Source organism: Stegostoma tigrinum, chromosome 11, assembly GCF_030684315.1.
Source record: "Stegostoma tigrinum isolate sSteTig4 chromosome 11, sSteTig4.hap1, whole genome shotgun sequence".
Taxonomy (NCBI): Eukaryota; Metazoa; Chordata; class Chondrichthyes; order Orectolobiformes; family Stegostomatidae; genus Stegostoma; species Stegostoma tigrinum.
In genome coordinates this window covers 5787538-5799740 of record NC_081364.1, presented here as the reverse complement: position 1 = coordinate 5799740, position 12203 = coordinate 5787538, and the positions used below count along the sequence as shown (strand labels likewise).

Genomic DNA, 12203 nt, shown 5'->3' with positions numbered 1-12203 from the left:
CATGGACTTTAGCAACAGCTTCAACAGGGTTCTGCATGGTAGTCTGGTTGGTAAGGTTAGATCATATAGGATCCAGGGTGTGCTAGCCAACTGGAGACAAAATTGGCTTCATGGTAAGACACAGAGGGTGGTGTTTGGATTGGAAAAAAATATAGGAGGCATGTAGAGTAAGTTTGAGTATGACACCAATACTGGTGGTATAGTGAACAGTGAAGAAGGTCATCTAAGGTTACGAAGAGATCTTGATCAATTGTGTCAATGGGCTGAACAGTAGCAGATGGAGTTGACTCTGGACGAATGTGAGGTGTTGCATTTTGGGAATACAAACAAGGACAGAAATTATACAATTACTGGTAGGGCCCTGGATATTGTTGTCAAACAGAGAGACCCAGGGGTTCAGGTGCATAATTCTTAAAGTTGCATCGCAGCTAGTCAGGGTGGTTAAGAAAGCATTTAGCACGCTTGCCTTCATTACTCAGACCTTTGGGTATAAGAGTAGGGATATCATATTCAGGTTGTACAGGACACTGATGGGCCCTCATCTGGAGTACTGTACTCTTCTGCAGCACTGGTTGCCCTGTTATAGGAAAGATATTATTAAATTGGAGAGGGTTCAGAAAAGATTTACCAGGATGTTGCCAGGAATGGAGGGTTTGAGATTACAAAATTGACTGGAAAGGTTGGTACTTTTTTCAATGGATCATAGAAGGTTTATAAAATCATTAGGGGCATTGATAAAGTAAATGTCACAGTTTTTTTCCCTAGGGAGGGGGTGTTCAAAACTAGGGGCAATATTTTTAAGGTGAGAGGAGAAAGATTTAAAAAGGACATGTGGGCAACTTTTCTTTTACACAGACAGTGGTTTGTGTGTATGTGGACTGAACTGTCAGAGGAAGTGGTGAATGTAGGTACAGTTACAATGTTCAGAATACATTTGGATAAGTTCAGGAATAGGAAAGGTTTGGAGAAATATGGGCCAAGCACAGGAGTTGGGATTAGTTTAATTTGGGAATATGGTCATTGTGGGCTAGTTGGATCAAAGGGTCTGCTTCCATGCTGTGTGACTCTATAAACTCTAAATGGACTAAGGAATGGCAGATGGAGTTTAACGCAGATAAATTTGAGGTGTACTCTGGAAAGGGTGCAAGAAAGATTTTAAGGGTATTACTGAGACTGGAGGGTTTGAGTTATATGGAGAGACTGGATAGGCTGGGACTACTTTCCTTTGAGCAGAGAAGGCAGTGGGTTGGCCTTATAGAGGGTTATAAAATCATGAGGGGCATAGATAAGTTGAATAGCCAAGGGTATCTGCGACCAAAACCAGCAGGCATTATTTTGGAGTATATTTGTAGCTCGGGTTGTGGGTGTTTGAGGTTGGTTGGCTCACCGAGCTGGTTTGTTGTTCTGCTGATGTTTCATTACCGTGCTTGGGTAACATCCTCAGTGCAGCCTCTGATGGAGCATCAGTGTGTTTTCCCGCCTGGCTTTTAAACTCTGTGGACCATTGCGATGGATTGCCTCACTTCTGGGTTTCCTCCATAGTGGAATGTATATGGGGTGTTTATTAATAGCCTGCTACGTGGAGTGCTATGCTTCCAGGAATTCTCGTGTTTGTCTCTACCTAGCCTGTCCCAGGATCTTGGTGTTGTCCCAGTTGAAGTCGTGGTTCTCCTTGTCCATGTGGATTGAGACGAATGAGTAACCAAGCATGGTAACGAAACGTCTGTGGAACGACAAACCAGCTCGGCGAGCCAACCAACCTCAATAGCAGGCATAGTTTTACGGTGACAGGGTAAAGATTTAAAATGGGGGGCAACTTTTTCACAGTGGGTGGTGAGTACATGGAACAAGCTGCCAGAGGAAGTGGTAGGGGTGAATACAATTACTATATTTAAAAGACATTTGAATGAGTACATGGATAAGAAAGGTCGAGAAGGATATTGGTCAAATGAAGGCAAATGGGACTAGTTCAATTTAAGAAGTCTGGTTGGCACAGATAAGTTGCACCAAAGGGTCTGTTTCTGTGCTGACTCTCAAGGTTAACAGGCAGGTAAAGTTGGCAGTTAGGAAGTCAAATGCAATGCTTCCATTCATTTCAAGAGGGCTAGAATGCAAGAACAGAAACGTGCTGCTGAGCCAATTTCGAGAGTCTGGTCAGACCACATTTAGAATATTGTCAGCAGTTTTGGGCGATGTATTTTAAGGAAGGATATTATTCACTGATTGTCTTGTATATCGAAATGCAGTGAAATGCTTTGTTTATGAGCGCTAGAGGCAGATGACAGCAAGCAAAGGATGTACAGATCAAAAAGACTTAAAGGCATACAGGTTACATTGCAGGTTACATTATTTAGGGCATCTTCATTATTTGAGGCCAGAGTCCATTCAACAATCTGAGTACGTGACAAAGTTGATTGATGAGGGAAAGGCTGTAGATGTCATATACATGGACTTCAGTAAGGCATTTGATAAGGTTCCCCATGGCAGGCTGATGGAGAAAGTGAAGTCACATGGGGTCCAGGGTGTGCTAGCTAGATGGATAAAAAACTGGCTGGGCAACAGGAGACAGAGGGTAGTAGTACAAGGGAGTTTCTCAAATTGGAGACCTGTAACCAGTGGTGTTTCACAGGGATCTGTGCTGGGACCACTGTTGTTTGTGATATATGTAAATGATCTGGAGGAAGGTGTAGGTGGTCTGATCAGCAAGTTTGCTGATGACACTAAGATTGGTGGAGTAGCTGATAGTGAAGGGGACTGTCAGAAATTACAGCAGAATATAGATAGACTGGAGAGTTGGGCAGATAAATGGCAGATGGAGTTCAATCCGGGCAAATGCGAGGTGATGCATTTTGGAAGATCAAATTCAAGGGCAAACTATACAGTAAATGGAAAAGTCCTAGGGAAAATTGATGAACAGAGGGACCTGGGTGTTCGGGTCCATGGTTCCCTGAAGGTGACAATGCAGGTCAATAGGGTGGTCAAGAAGGCATATGGCATGCTTTCCTTCATTGGGCGGAGTATTGAGTACAAGAGTTGGCAGGTCATGTTGCAGTTGTTTAGGACTTTGGTTCGGCCACATTTGGAGTACTGTGTACAGTTCTGGTCACCACATTACCAAAAGGATGTGGATGCTTTGGAGAGGGTGCAGAGGAGGTTCACCAGGATGTTGCCTGGTATGGAGGGTGCTAGCTATGAAGAGGGGTTGAATAGATTAGGATTATTTTCATTAGAAAGACGGAGATTGAGGGGGGACCTGATTGAGGTCTACAAAATCATGAGGGGTATAGACAGGGTGAATAGCAAAAAGCTTTTTCCCAGGGTGGGGGACTCAGTTACTAGGGGTCATGAGTTCAAAGTGAGAGGAGGAAAGTTTAGGGGAGATATGCGTGGCAAGTTCTTTACACAGAGGGTGGTGGGTGCCTGGAACGCGTTGCCAGCAGAGGTGGTAGACGCAGACACGTTAGCGTCTTTTAAGATATATTTGGACAGGTACATGGATGGGCAGAGAGCAAATGGACAGAGACCGTTAGAAAATAGATGACAGGTTAGACAGAGGATCTTGATCGGCGCAGGCTTGGAGGGCCGATGTTCCTGTGCTGTAGGTTTCTTTGTTTCTTTGTACTGTAGGGGGCTGAGGATGCATCCTTGGTGGGGTGGGGGAGGACTCCAGAGTTGAGGGTTATTGTGGAGGAGGTGCAGTTACCTATCCTCACTGATTGTGACCTATGGGTCAGAAAGCTGAGGATCCAGTCGCAGAGTGCTGAGCTGATGCCAAGATCACGCAGTTTTGAGATCAGTCTGGAGAGGACAATGGTGTTGAAGGCGGACATTTAGTCAACGAGCACAAGTCTGATGTAGGTTTCTTTATTGTCCAGGAGCTCCAGGGATGAGTGCAGGGCTAGGGATACGGCATCTTCTGTGGACCTGTTATGTTGGTAGGCAAATTGTAGGGATTTGAGGCAAGTTTGGAGACTGGAGTTGATGTGAGCCATGACCAGCCTCTCAAAGTACTTCATGATTATTGAAGACAGCAAATGGGTGATAGTCACTGCACACACACTGCATGTGTTCTCTTGGATACAGGGATGAGAGTGGTCTTCTTGAAGCAGGTGGGGACTTTGGCTTGTAGGAGGCAGAGGGAGGGAGTCCAGAGGAGGTTTACAAAAATGATCCTGGGATGAGGAGTTGTCAAGAGTTTAGAAGGGTTGGGTGGAATGGGAACCTCATCTAAACTTCCAGAATCCAGTGGTCTGGATAGAGTGGACATACTTCCACTAATAGGACAGGCTAAAATGCAAGTATAACAGCAGAGTGAAAGAAACAACCCTTTAGAACAGAGATGGAGGAATTTCTTCAGCCAGAGGGTGGTAAATCTGTGGAACTCATTGCTCCACAGAGCTGTGTAGGTCAAGTTGTTCAGTATATTTAAGATAGAGCTAGATCAGTTCTTGGTTAGTAAGGCGATCAAGAGTGAGAAGGCAGGAAAATGGGGTTGAGAATCATATCGGCCATGATCAAATGGTGGAACAGAGTCGATGGGCCTCCTATATCCTGTGGTCTTCTCTTAAGGACATTAGTGAGCCAGTTGGGTTCTCTTGGCAATGGTTATCCTCAGATTCTTAATCCCAAATTCTTTAAAATTGAACTCAAATTGCACTATCATGCATGACAAGATTTGGACCTACGTGCTGAATACGCTACCTGGGTCTCTGGTGTATTAGCCCAACAATGCGGCCCTCATCCAATAGTATTATCCCATTCCTGTGCTTTTTTAAAAATGGTCTCCTTTACAATTTGGAGACGGTCCCTAAATGTAGGGTTGATTGACGTGTGGGCCAGCCAATCCGCGAGAGGTCAGGTCCTAACGGACACCACCTACAGCCAATCACAAGCACGAGGGGCGGAATCTGAACCGCCAATCCATTCGGGAACTCAGCGTCTCTTTCCAATGTGAGCATCAGTAGCGCCCCGTCGAGAAATAATTGATGAACACCATTCCCTACAGGCTCCAGGCCGCAGACCGCGATGTTTAAATAGCAATACGTACGCCTCGTCTTCAATCGATCCATGACCCGTTACAGCCGGCGATGTCTGATGCTGTGCGCCGATGACGCAGTGCTCATTGACATGCATGGGGCCGCGGTGACGTAGAACACACGACTGGGTTTTGGCGCGAATCGGAGTCAGGTGGGTGGTTTTGGCGCGAAAAGGGGTTTAGTCCGTTTGTCGGTGAGGAGCCGGAGAGAAGGAGGCAATGGCGGTGAGTGGAAGAGAATGAGGGAGGTGTTTCTGGAGTGGGGTTAGGGGAAAGCTGCAGCTAAGAGCCCGTCAGATAAAACACTGAGGGGAAAAGTGGTTTGTGATGTTCCTCACATCCCGACCTCCGGCGTGATGATAAGTGGTAGGAGGCTCAGAGAGATCCTGAAGGGGTTGTTGTTTGTTTATATCGCACATGGAATGAGGGCGTCACTGCATTTATTGCCCATCCCCAACTGCCCAGAGGGTCAGTTGAGAACCATCCGCTTTGCTCTGGGTCTGGAGTCACATGTAGGCCAGAGATGGTTTGAGGTCCGCGAATCCCCGAAGGCAGCAGGACCGGTCAATAGGGTAGTTCAGAAGGCCCTCGGGCAACTTAGCCAAGACGTTGAATATGAGAGTGGGGAGGTTATCGTCGGTGTATAGTACTTTGGTTAGGCCACAGCCGGAGCCCTGTGTGTAGTTGCGGTCACCACATTACAGGAAGATGTGATTGCACCGGAGTGGGTGAAGAAGAAATTCACCAGGATGTTGCCTGGGATGGATCATAGAGTTGTACAACGTGGAAACAGACCCTTTAGTCCAACTCTTCTGCTCCGACCAGATATCCCAATCTGACGTAGCCCCATTTGGCCCTTGTCCCTGTAAACCCTTCCTATTCATGTACCCATCCAGATGCATTTTAAATGTTGTAATTGTACCAGCCTCCACCGCTTCCCCTGGCAGCTCATTCTGTACACACACAATCCTAAGCATGAAAAAGTTGCTCCTTAGTTCCCTTTAAATCTTTCCCCCTCTCACCTGGACCCATGCCCTCTACATTTGCAGCCCCCTAACCTGGGGAGAAAAAGGGAGGCTGGATAGCGTCAGCTTGTTTCCTTTAGAGCAGAGAAGGTGGTGGGGTTTGGAGGGTGTGCGGAACCTGTACTGTAAACAAGTGCTGGCGATCGCAGTATTCACGGAGAGACAGCAAGCTAACGTTTCAAGTCGAGATGACTCTGATGAAGTGTCAGATTCCTTCATCTGCTGTAATTTGCACCGGGGCGGGTGCGGGGGGGAATGTGATTGAGTGGTGTAAGATTGAGGGATACAAACAGGGTAGGTAGATATCAGCTGTTTCCCTGAGTTGAAGGGTCAACAGCAAAGGGACATAATTTTAATTCGTAAGGTAGAAGGTTTACAGGGATTCGAGGAAAGCAAGCTCAGAGGCTTTTTTTTGGGGCGGGGGAAGGTGTCTGCAATGCACTGCCAGGGAGGGTAGTTGACATGGGAAATATCTCAACCTTTAGAATGTATTTGGGTGAGCATTTGAAATTCCTTAACATTCAAAGTTGTCGGTCTAATGCTGAAAATGAGACCAGTGTTTTTTTTCGAGCGGTTTTTGTTGATGTAGTCATGATGGGTCAAGGACATGCTTCTGTACTGTATGATACTACATTAGAAGGGTATGTGATCCCGCGGTCACCTACTCATTCAAATTGTGACCTAGACCCCATTCTGTTTCATTGCTGCAGTGCTGTGAGGTGCAAAGTTAGCCCCACCAACCCCTTTCCTGATTGAAATGCCCATTCGTTTTGTCACTGAACCTGGGTCAGAATGTTCCAGATAATTTAAATGCTAGCTATAAATATCGTAACACATCTTTTTAAAAACTGGCAGAACTGCAGTTGTTGGAAATTAAAAACAAAAACGTCACTGGCCACAAAATGTTAATTCTGCTTTCTCTCCGCAGATGTTGCCAGACCTGTTGAGTTTTTCCTGCAATTTCTAATTTTATTATCTTTCCCAAATTCCCTGAACCTAATCTCACCCAACTTCTTGCAACAATGCTACCCACTGTTCCCAATTCCTTCGCCTCCACCGCATCTGGTCCCACGGTGAGGCATTCCACTCCCAGACATCCCAGATGTCCTTGTTTGTCAAGGACCACAAATCCCACCCCCCATGGTCAAAAATGCCCCCTACTGCATCTTTTACATTCCTGCACCTCAGCCCTCACACCCCCTTCCCGCAATGACAACAAAGACAGAATCCCCCTTACTCTGATATATCACCCCCATCAACCTCTGAAGTCAAAGCATCATTCTCTGCTAATTCTGCCACCTGCAATCTGGCCCCATACCAAGACTATATTTCCCTCCTCACCCTTATCTGCCTTCCAGGACTGCTCTCTCTGTGACTCCCTTGTCTGCTGTATGCTCCCCACTAGCCCTGTTAGGTTTGTTCCATTAACTTCTCAGCCCCACCACCCCCAACACCTTTCCCTGCAACCGCAGAAGGTGCTACACCTGCCCCCACACCCCCACACCCTACCACATTAGCGGATGAGCAGGTGAACATCTGTTTGATGTGGTATATTGTATCCGCTGTTCCTGACGTGGCTACCCCTACATCAGGGAAACCAAGCAGAAGCTTGGAGACTGCTTTGTGGAGCACCTGTACTCGGTTTGTGACAAACAGCAACACCTCCGAGTCGCGATCCACTTCAACTCCCCCTCCCACTCCTTGGACGACATGTCCATCCTGGGCCTCCTCCAGTGCCACACGGATGCCACCAAAATCTGGACGAACAGCATCTCATATTACGCCTGGGAACCCTACAACCGATTCGTCTCAATGTGGACTTTACAAGCTTCAAAATCTCCCCACCCCCGACCTAATCCCAAGACCAGCACCCCCCTCTCGTTTGCATCTCCTTGACCTGTCCATCTTTTCTCCACCTATCTGCTGTACTCTCTATTTTCTATCATTGCCTCCCCGTCTCTCTTTATTTCTTCCCCTTCCCCACCATTTTTGAATCAAGGTACAGACCTGAAACGTCAGCTTTTCTGCTCCTCTGATACTGCCTGACCTGCTGTGTTCATCCAGCTCCACATCTTCTTGTTATCCCCCTAAGTTAACTGAGTTCCAGTGGTCTTGCTCATTGTTAAGCTGTTCAACATTCAGGATGACAATAACGTGTGAGTGGAACTGTGCCAAACCTGAAGCAGATCATTTATTCACCTTGGGCCTTTTTTTTCTCATTCAGATGGATGTGGTTTTCAGAGGCTGGCCATCCCTGGTTGCCCCTTGTGAAGGTGGTGGTGGGGGCTGCCTTTTTGAACTGCTGCACGTCCATGTGGTGCAGGGACATACATAGAGGTGTTCGGGAGGGAATTCCAGGATTTTGAGCCAATGAGACAAAAGGAAAAGCAATATTTTTCCAAGTCTGTGAGTGAGTGGCTTGGAGGGGCACTTGTTGGGTGGAGGGAATAGAAGACAGATGATATGCCCCTGTTCTTCAAGAACAGAGGGAACAGTACAGTGCAGGAACAGCCCACCAAGATTGCTAACTCATGATGCTTTTCTAAACTAAAATCTTTTCGCCTTTACACAGTCCATATTCCTCTTCCTTGCGTATCTATACATTTGTCAAGATGCATCCTAAGCATTGCTATTGTATCTGCCTTCAGCAGCGTATTTCAGGCACTTATCACCCCCTCACCTCTCGCATCTCCCTTCAACTTAGCATTTTTGCATTAAACCTACATCCTCCACTAATTGACATTTTTACCCTGGGGAAAATGTCTCTGGCTATCGATGCTGTCCATGCCCGTCATAATTTTGAGGTCACCCTTCATCCTTTGAGATTCAGGTGAAAACACATCAAGCTTGACTAATCTCTTCTAGTTAATACTCTACAAACTACTCTACAATCGTTCATGTAAATTGCTTCTGTACCGTCTCCAAAACCTCCATATCCTAAATGTGGCCTAACTAAAGTTCTGAACAGCTGCAACATGACTTTCCAATTTTTAGTGTTGATGCCTAACCAGTGAAGGCAGGCATACATTACGCTGCCTTAACCACCTTATCCACTTGTGTTGCCCCTTTCAGGGAACTGTGGACCTGTGAGCCTTAAGCCTAAATCCCTCTGTATGTTAATGCTCCTTAGGGTTCCACCATTTACTGTATACTTCCCTCCTGTATTAGACCTTCCACGATGCAACACCTCACATTTGTTTGGATTAAATCTATCTATCATTTTTCTGCCCAAGTATCCAGCCTAACTATATCCTGCTGTACCCTTTGGCAATACTTACTATCTACAGTCAGTGACTCAATCTTCATGTTGTCTGCAAACTTTTTAATTGGAATACGAAATACGCCTCCAAATTGTTTTAATATTACAAGCAACAGGGTTCCATTACTGGTTTCTGCAGATCAGATGACTGTTAAAATCTGTTAAGGGACCGTAGTTCAATTGCATCCTTAGGTGTGGAGTTCACACGGCCTCCCAGTGTCTGTGTAGATTTTCGCCAAGTGCTCTGGTTTCCTCTTGCAGTCCAAAGATGTGTAGGATGGATTGGCCATACTGAATGGTCCGTAATGACTAGGGATTGCAGGCTAGGTGGATTAGTCTTGGTAAATGTGGAGTTATGGGAATAGGTTAGGGGGCTTGGTCTGGGTCTGGCTGAGGTGCTGTTGGAGGTTCAGTGCACACTCTGTTCTGAGTAGCCTCTTTCTGCAGTGTAGGAATTCTATGATACTCTCTCTTCCAGGACTAAGCTAGCACTGTATCCATCTTAGCGGTTTGTCTGAATCCCATACAACATTTTATATTAGTCTGACATGAGGGACTTTGTCAAATGCTAACGTCCGTGTAGACAGCACTACTGCCCTGCGCTAGTCAGGCATCTTTGTCCATGCCTCAACAAACTCAATCAAGTTTGTGAGCACAACCGTCACTTCATAAAGCCATGTTGCTTATCACTAATTAATTCATATTTTCCCAAATTGGCTATTCTCCAGTCCTCTGAGAATTCTCCTGTGATTAAGAGGGATAGAGATTTTGTACAAGGCCCAAGCAATTTCCTCACCTGTCTCCGTCAGCATTCAGAGATAAATCCAATCACTTCCTGGGAACTTGTCTACCTTAATGCTTTTTAAAGCACTTAACAACACCTTTTTTATACTGACAATTCCCAGGATATCAGCATTTCCCCTCCCAAGATTCTCAAATCATAATGTCCTTCTCGTTTGTGAATACCATTGCAAAGTATTCATTAAAGATTTCACCCACTTCTTCTGGACCCACACGTAAATCCCTTGAGTGGGCTCATCCTTTCCCTCTTGTTCCTTATGTATGTGTATAATCCTGTATGCAAGAACCCCTTTTAGCCCTTCTAATTCCTTGTTTTGAGTTTTTTTCCTGCTATCTCAATATTCAACCTGAGCTCTGCCCGTCTTCGGTTTCTGAACCGTTGCATATGCCTCCTTTTCCTCTGATTAAGCTTTTAATTTCTCTTGTCATCCAAAGTTCCTGAATCTTGCCATTCTTATCCTTTGTTTTCACAAGAACATGCTAGTCCTGATCTGTCCTCAATTGGCCTTTAAAAAATACCCATATGCCAGATGCAGATTTATATTCCCCAGTTCCTGTCCAATATTATGGTAGTTAGCCCTCCCAGTAGTACTTTGACCCAAAGACTGCCCTGAGCCATAAGCAACTTAAAACCTACAGAATCATGGTCAGTGTTTACAAAATGCTGCCCCGTTGAAACTTTGATCCCATGACCGTGCTTATTCCCCATTAACAGGCCTAGTGTGGCCCCCTTCCTTCACTAGACTACTTGCATATCATTTCAAAAGACTATCCTGGACACACCTAACAAATTCTGCCCCTTCAAGCCCCTGGTACGACATGAGTCCCAGGCAATATAGGGGAAGTTGAAACCACCCACCCCAACAAATTTGTAGTTTTTGCATTTTTCCATAATCTGAACACATATCTGTTCCGCAATCACCTCTCAGTTTGAGACACCTCTAGTATAATCCCATCAAAGAGATTGCACCCTTCCTCTTTCGGAGCTGTGCCCTATGGTCTTGCTGGATGAGGGTTCGAAGATGTCCTCCATGGATAGTAGTAGTCCTGGGTTTTGCTCTGGTATGTTCACTCACATTAATCCCTATTCACTTCTTGCTTGTGTTTTGGCTCCTAGTCTGGCAAAACTTCAGATTTAAAATCTTCATTATTGTATTCATATCCTTCTGCTGCTGCACTCCTTCTTGGAGTCCTCCTAGGATTTTCATGCTCCTCCAGTTCTGAGCTCTGGTTCCTTCACTTTTTCCACCCCACCTGTGATTTCACCTGTCTGACCCTTAAGATTTGGAATTTCCAATTTCAACTATGTCTTTCTTTGCTACATTGCACAAAATCTACATCAATTTGTCATGTTCTTGATCACCTTTTCCTAATATTTTCTTCTGGTTACTTCTCTTAATGCTTCTGTGATGTATGTTTGCATATTTTGCTACCTCAGTGTCATGTTGGGCTGTAGGTTCTAATCATTGGTGGCTGGTGTAATTTGTTGCCACTCATTGATTTGTAGTCAAAAAGGATTTTTACTCGGAGTAACCTTAGATATTTTTAAGGCAGATGTAGATTCTTGATAAACAAGAATGTGAAAGGTTATTGGGAGTAGGTAGGAATGGAGAAATTAGAGCAATCATAATCTTAATGAATGGTGGGTGGATGCCAGGGGCTGAATGGCCTATTCTAATTGATATATTTTAAAAGTGGGGTAATGGGTAGCTGATTTCCCCAAAGCAAGCCCCTTCAAAAGCAATGTGATAATGACTAGATAATTTGGTGTTAGCAAATGTTAATCAAGCGTTTAAATATTAGCTATGGCCATGAGAGAACTGACAAAGCTTTGGTTTGAAATTGCAGAAGACTGTACTTCCCACCGTGCTGTGCTACTTTCTGTACTAGGAGCATTAGTGTACGTTTTGTGCTGCAATCAATCTTTTCATTATTGCAAACATACAATCCAGAGGCTTCCATTTCCTTGCCTTGATCCACGATTGTGGAGTTGTCTGTCTCAAGGTATACGTAACCAATTGTCCTAATATAATCATGCAACGGGTACCTTTTGATTCCTTGTGCACTAGATGTATTTCAGAGT

General features: G+C 45.2%; 2 protein-coding genes across 3 annotated transcripts in view; one reads left to right on the top strand and one right to left on the bottom strand.

The window, feature by feature from the left end:
• tpra1 (transmembrane protein, adipocyte asscociated 1) overlaps positions 1 to 5092 on the bottom strand; it is a 104403-nt gene extending 99311 nt beyond the window's left edge. Inside the window, exon 1 of the mRNA XM_059649730.1 lies at positions 5048 to 5092. The gene's annotated coding sequence lies outside the window, so the exon portion shown is untranslated. The remainder of the gene's footprint in view (positions 1 to 5047) is intronic.
• mcm2 (minichromosome maintenance complex component 2) overlaps positions 4925 to 12203 on the top strand; it is a 37005-nt gene continuing 29726 nt past the window's right edge. The window contains exon 1 of one of the 2 annotated variants that reach the window (XM_048548164.2): positions 4925 to 5187. Coding sequence is in view for 1 of the 2 variants with exons in the window: in XM_048548163.2 (XP_048404120.1) it covers positions 5255 to 5260 (6 nt within the window). In the remaining variant the exon portion in view is untranslated. Of the gene's footprint in view, positions 5261 to 12203 lie in introns of both variants that reach the window. The other variant, XM_048548163.2, reaches the window with a different exon arrangement.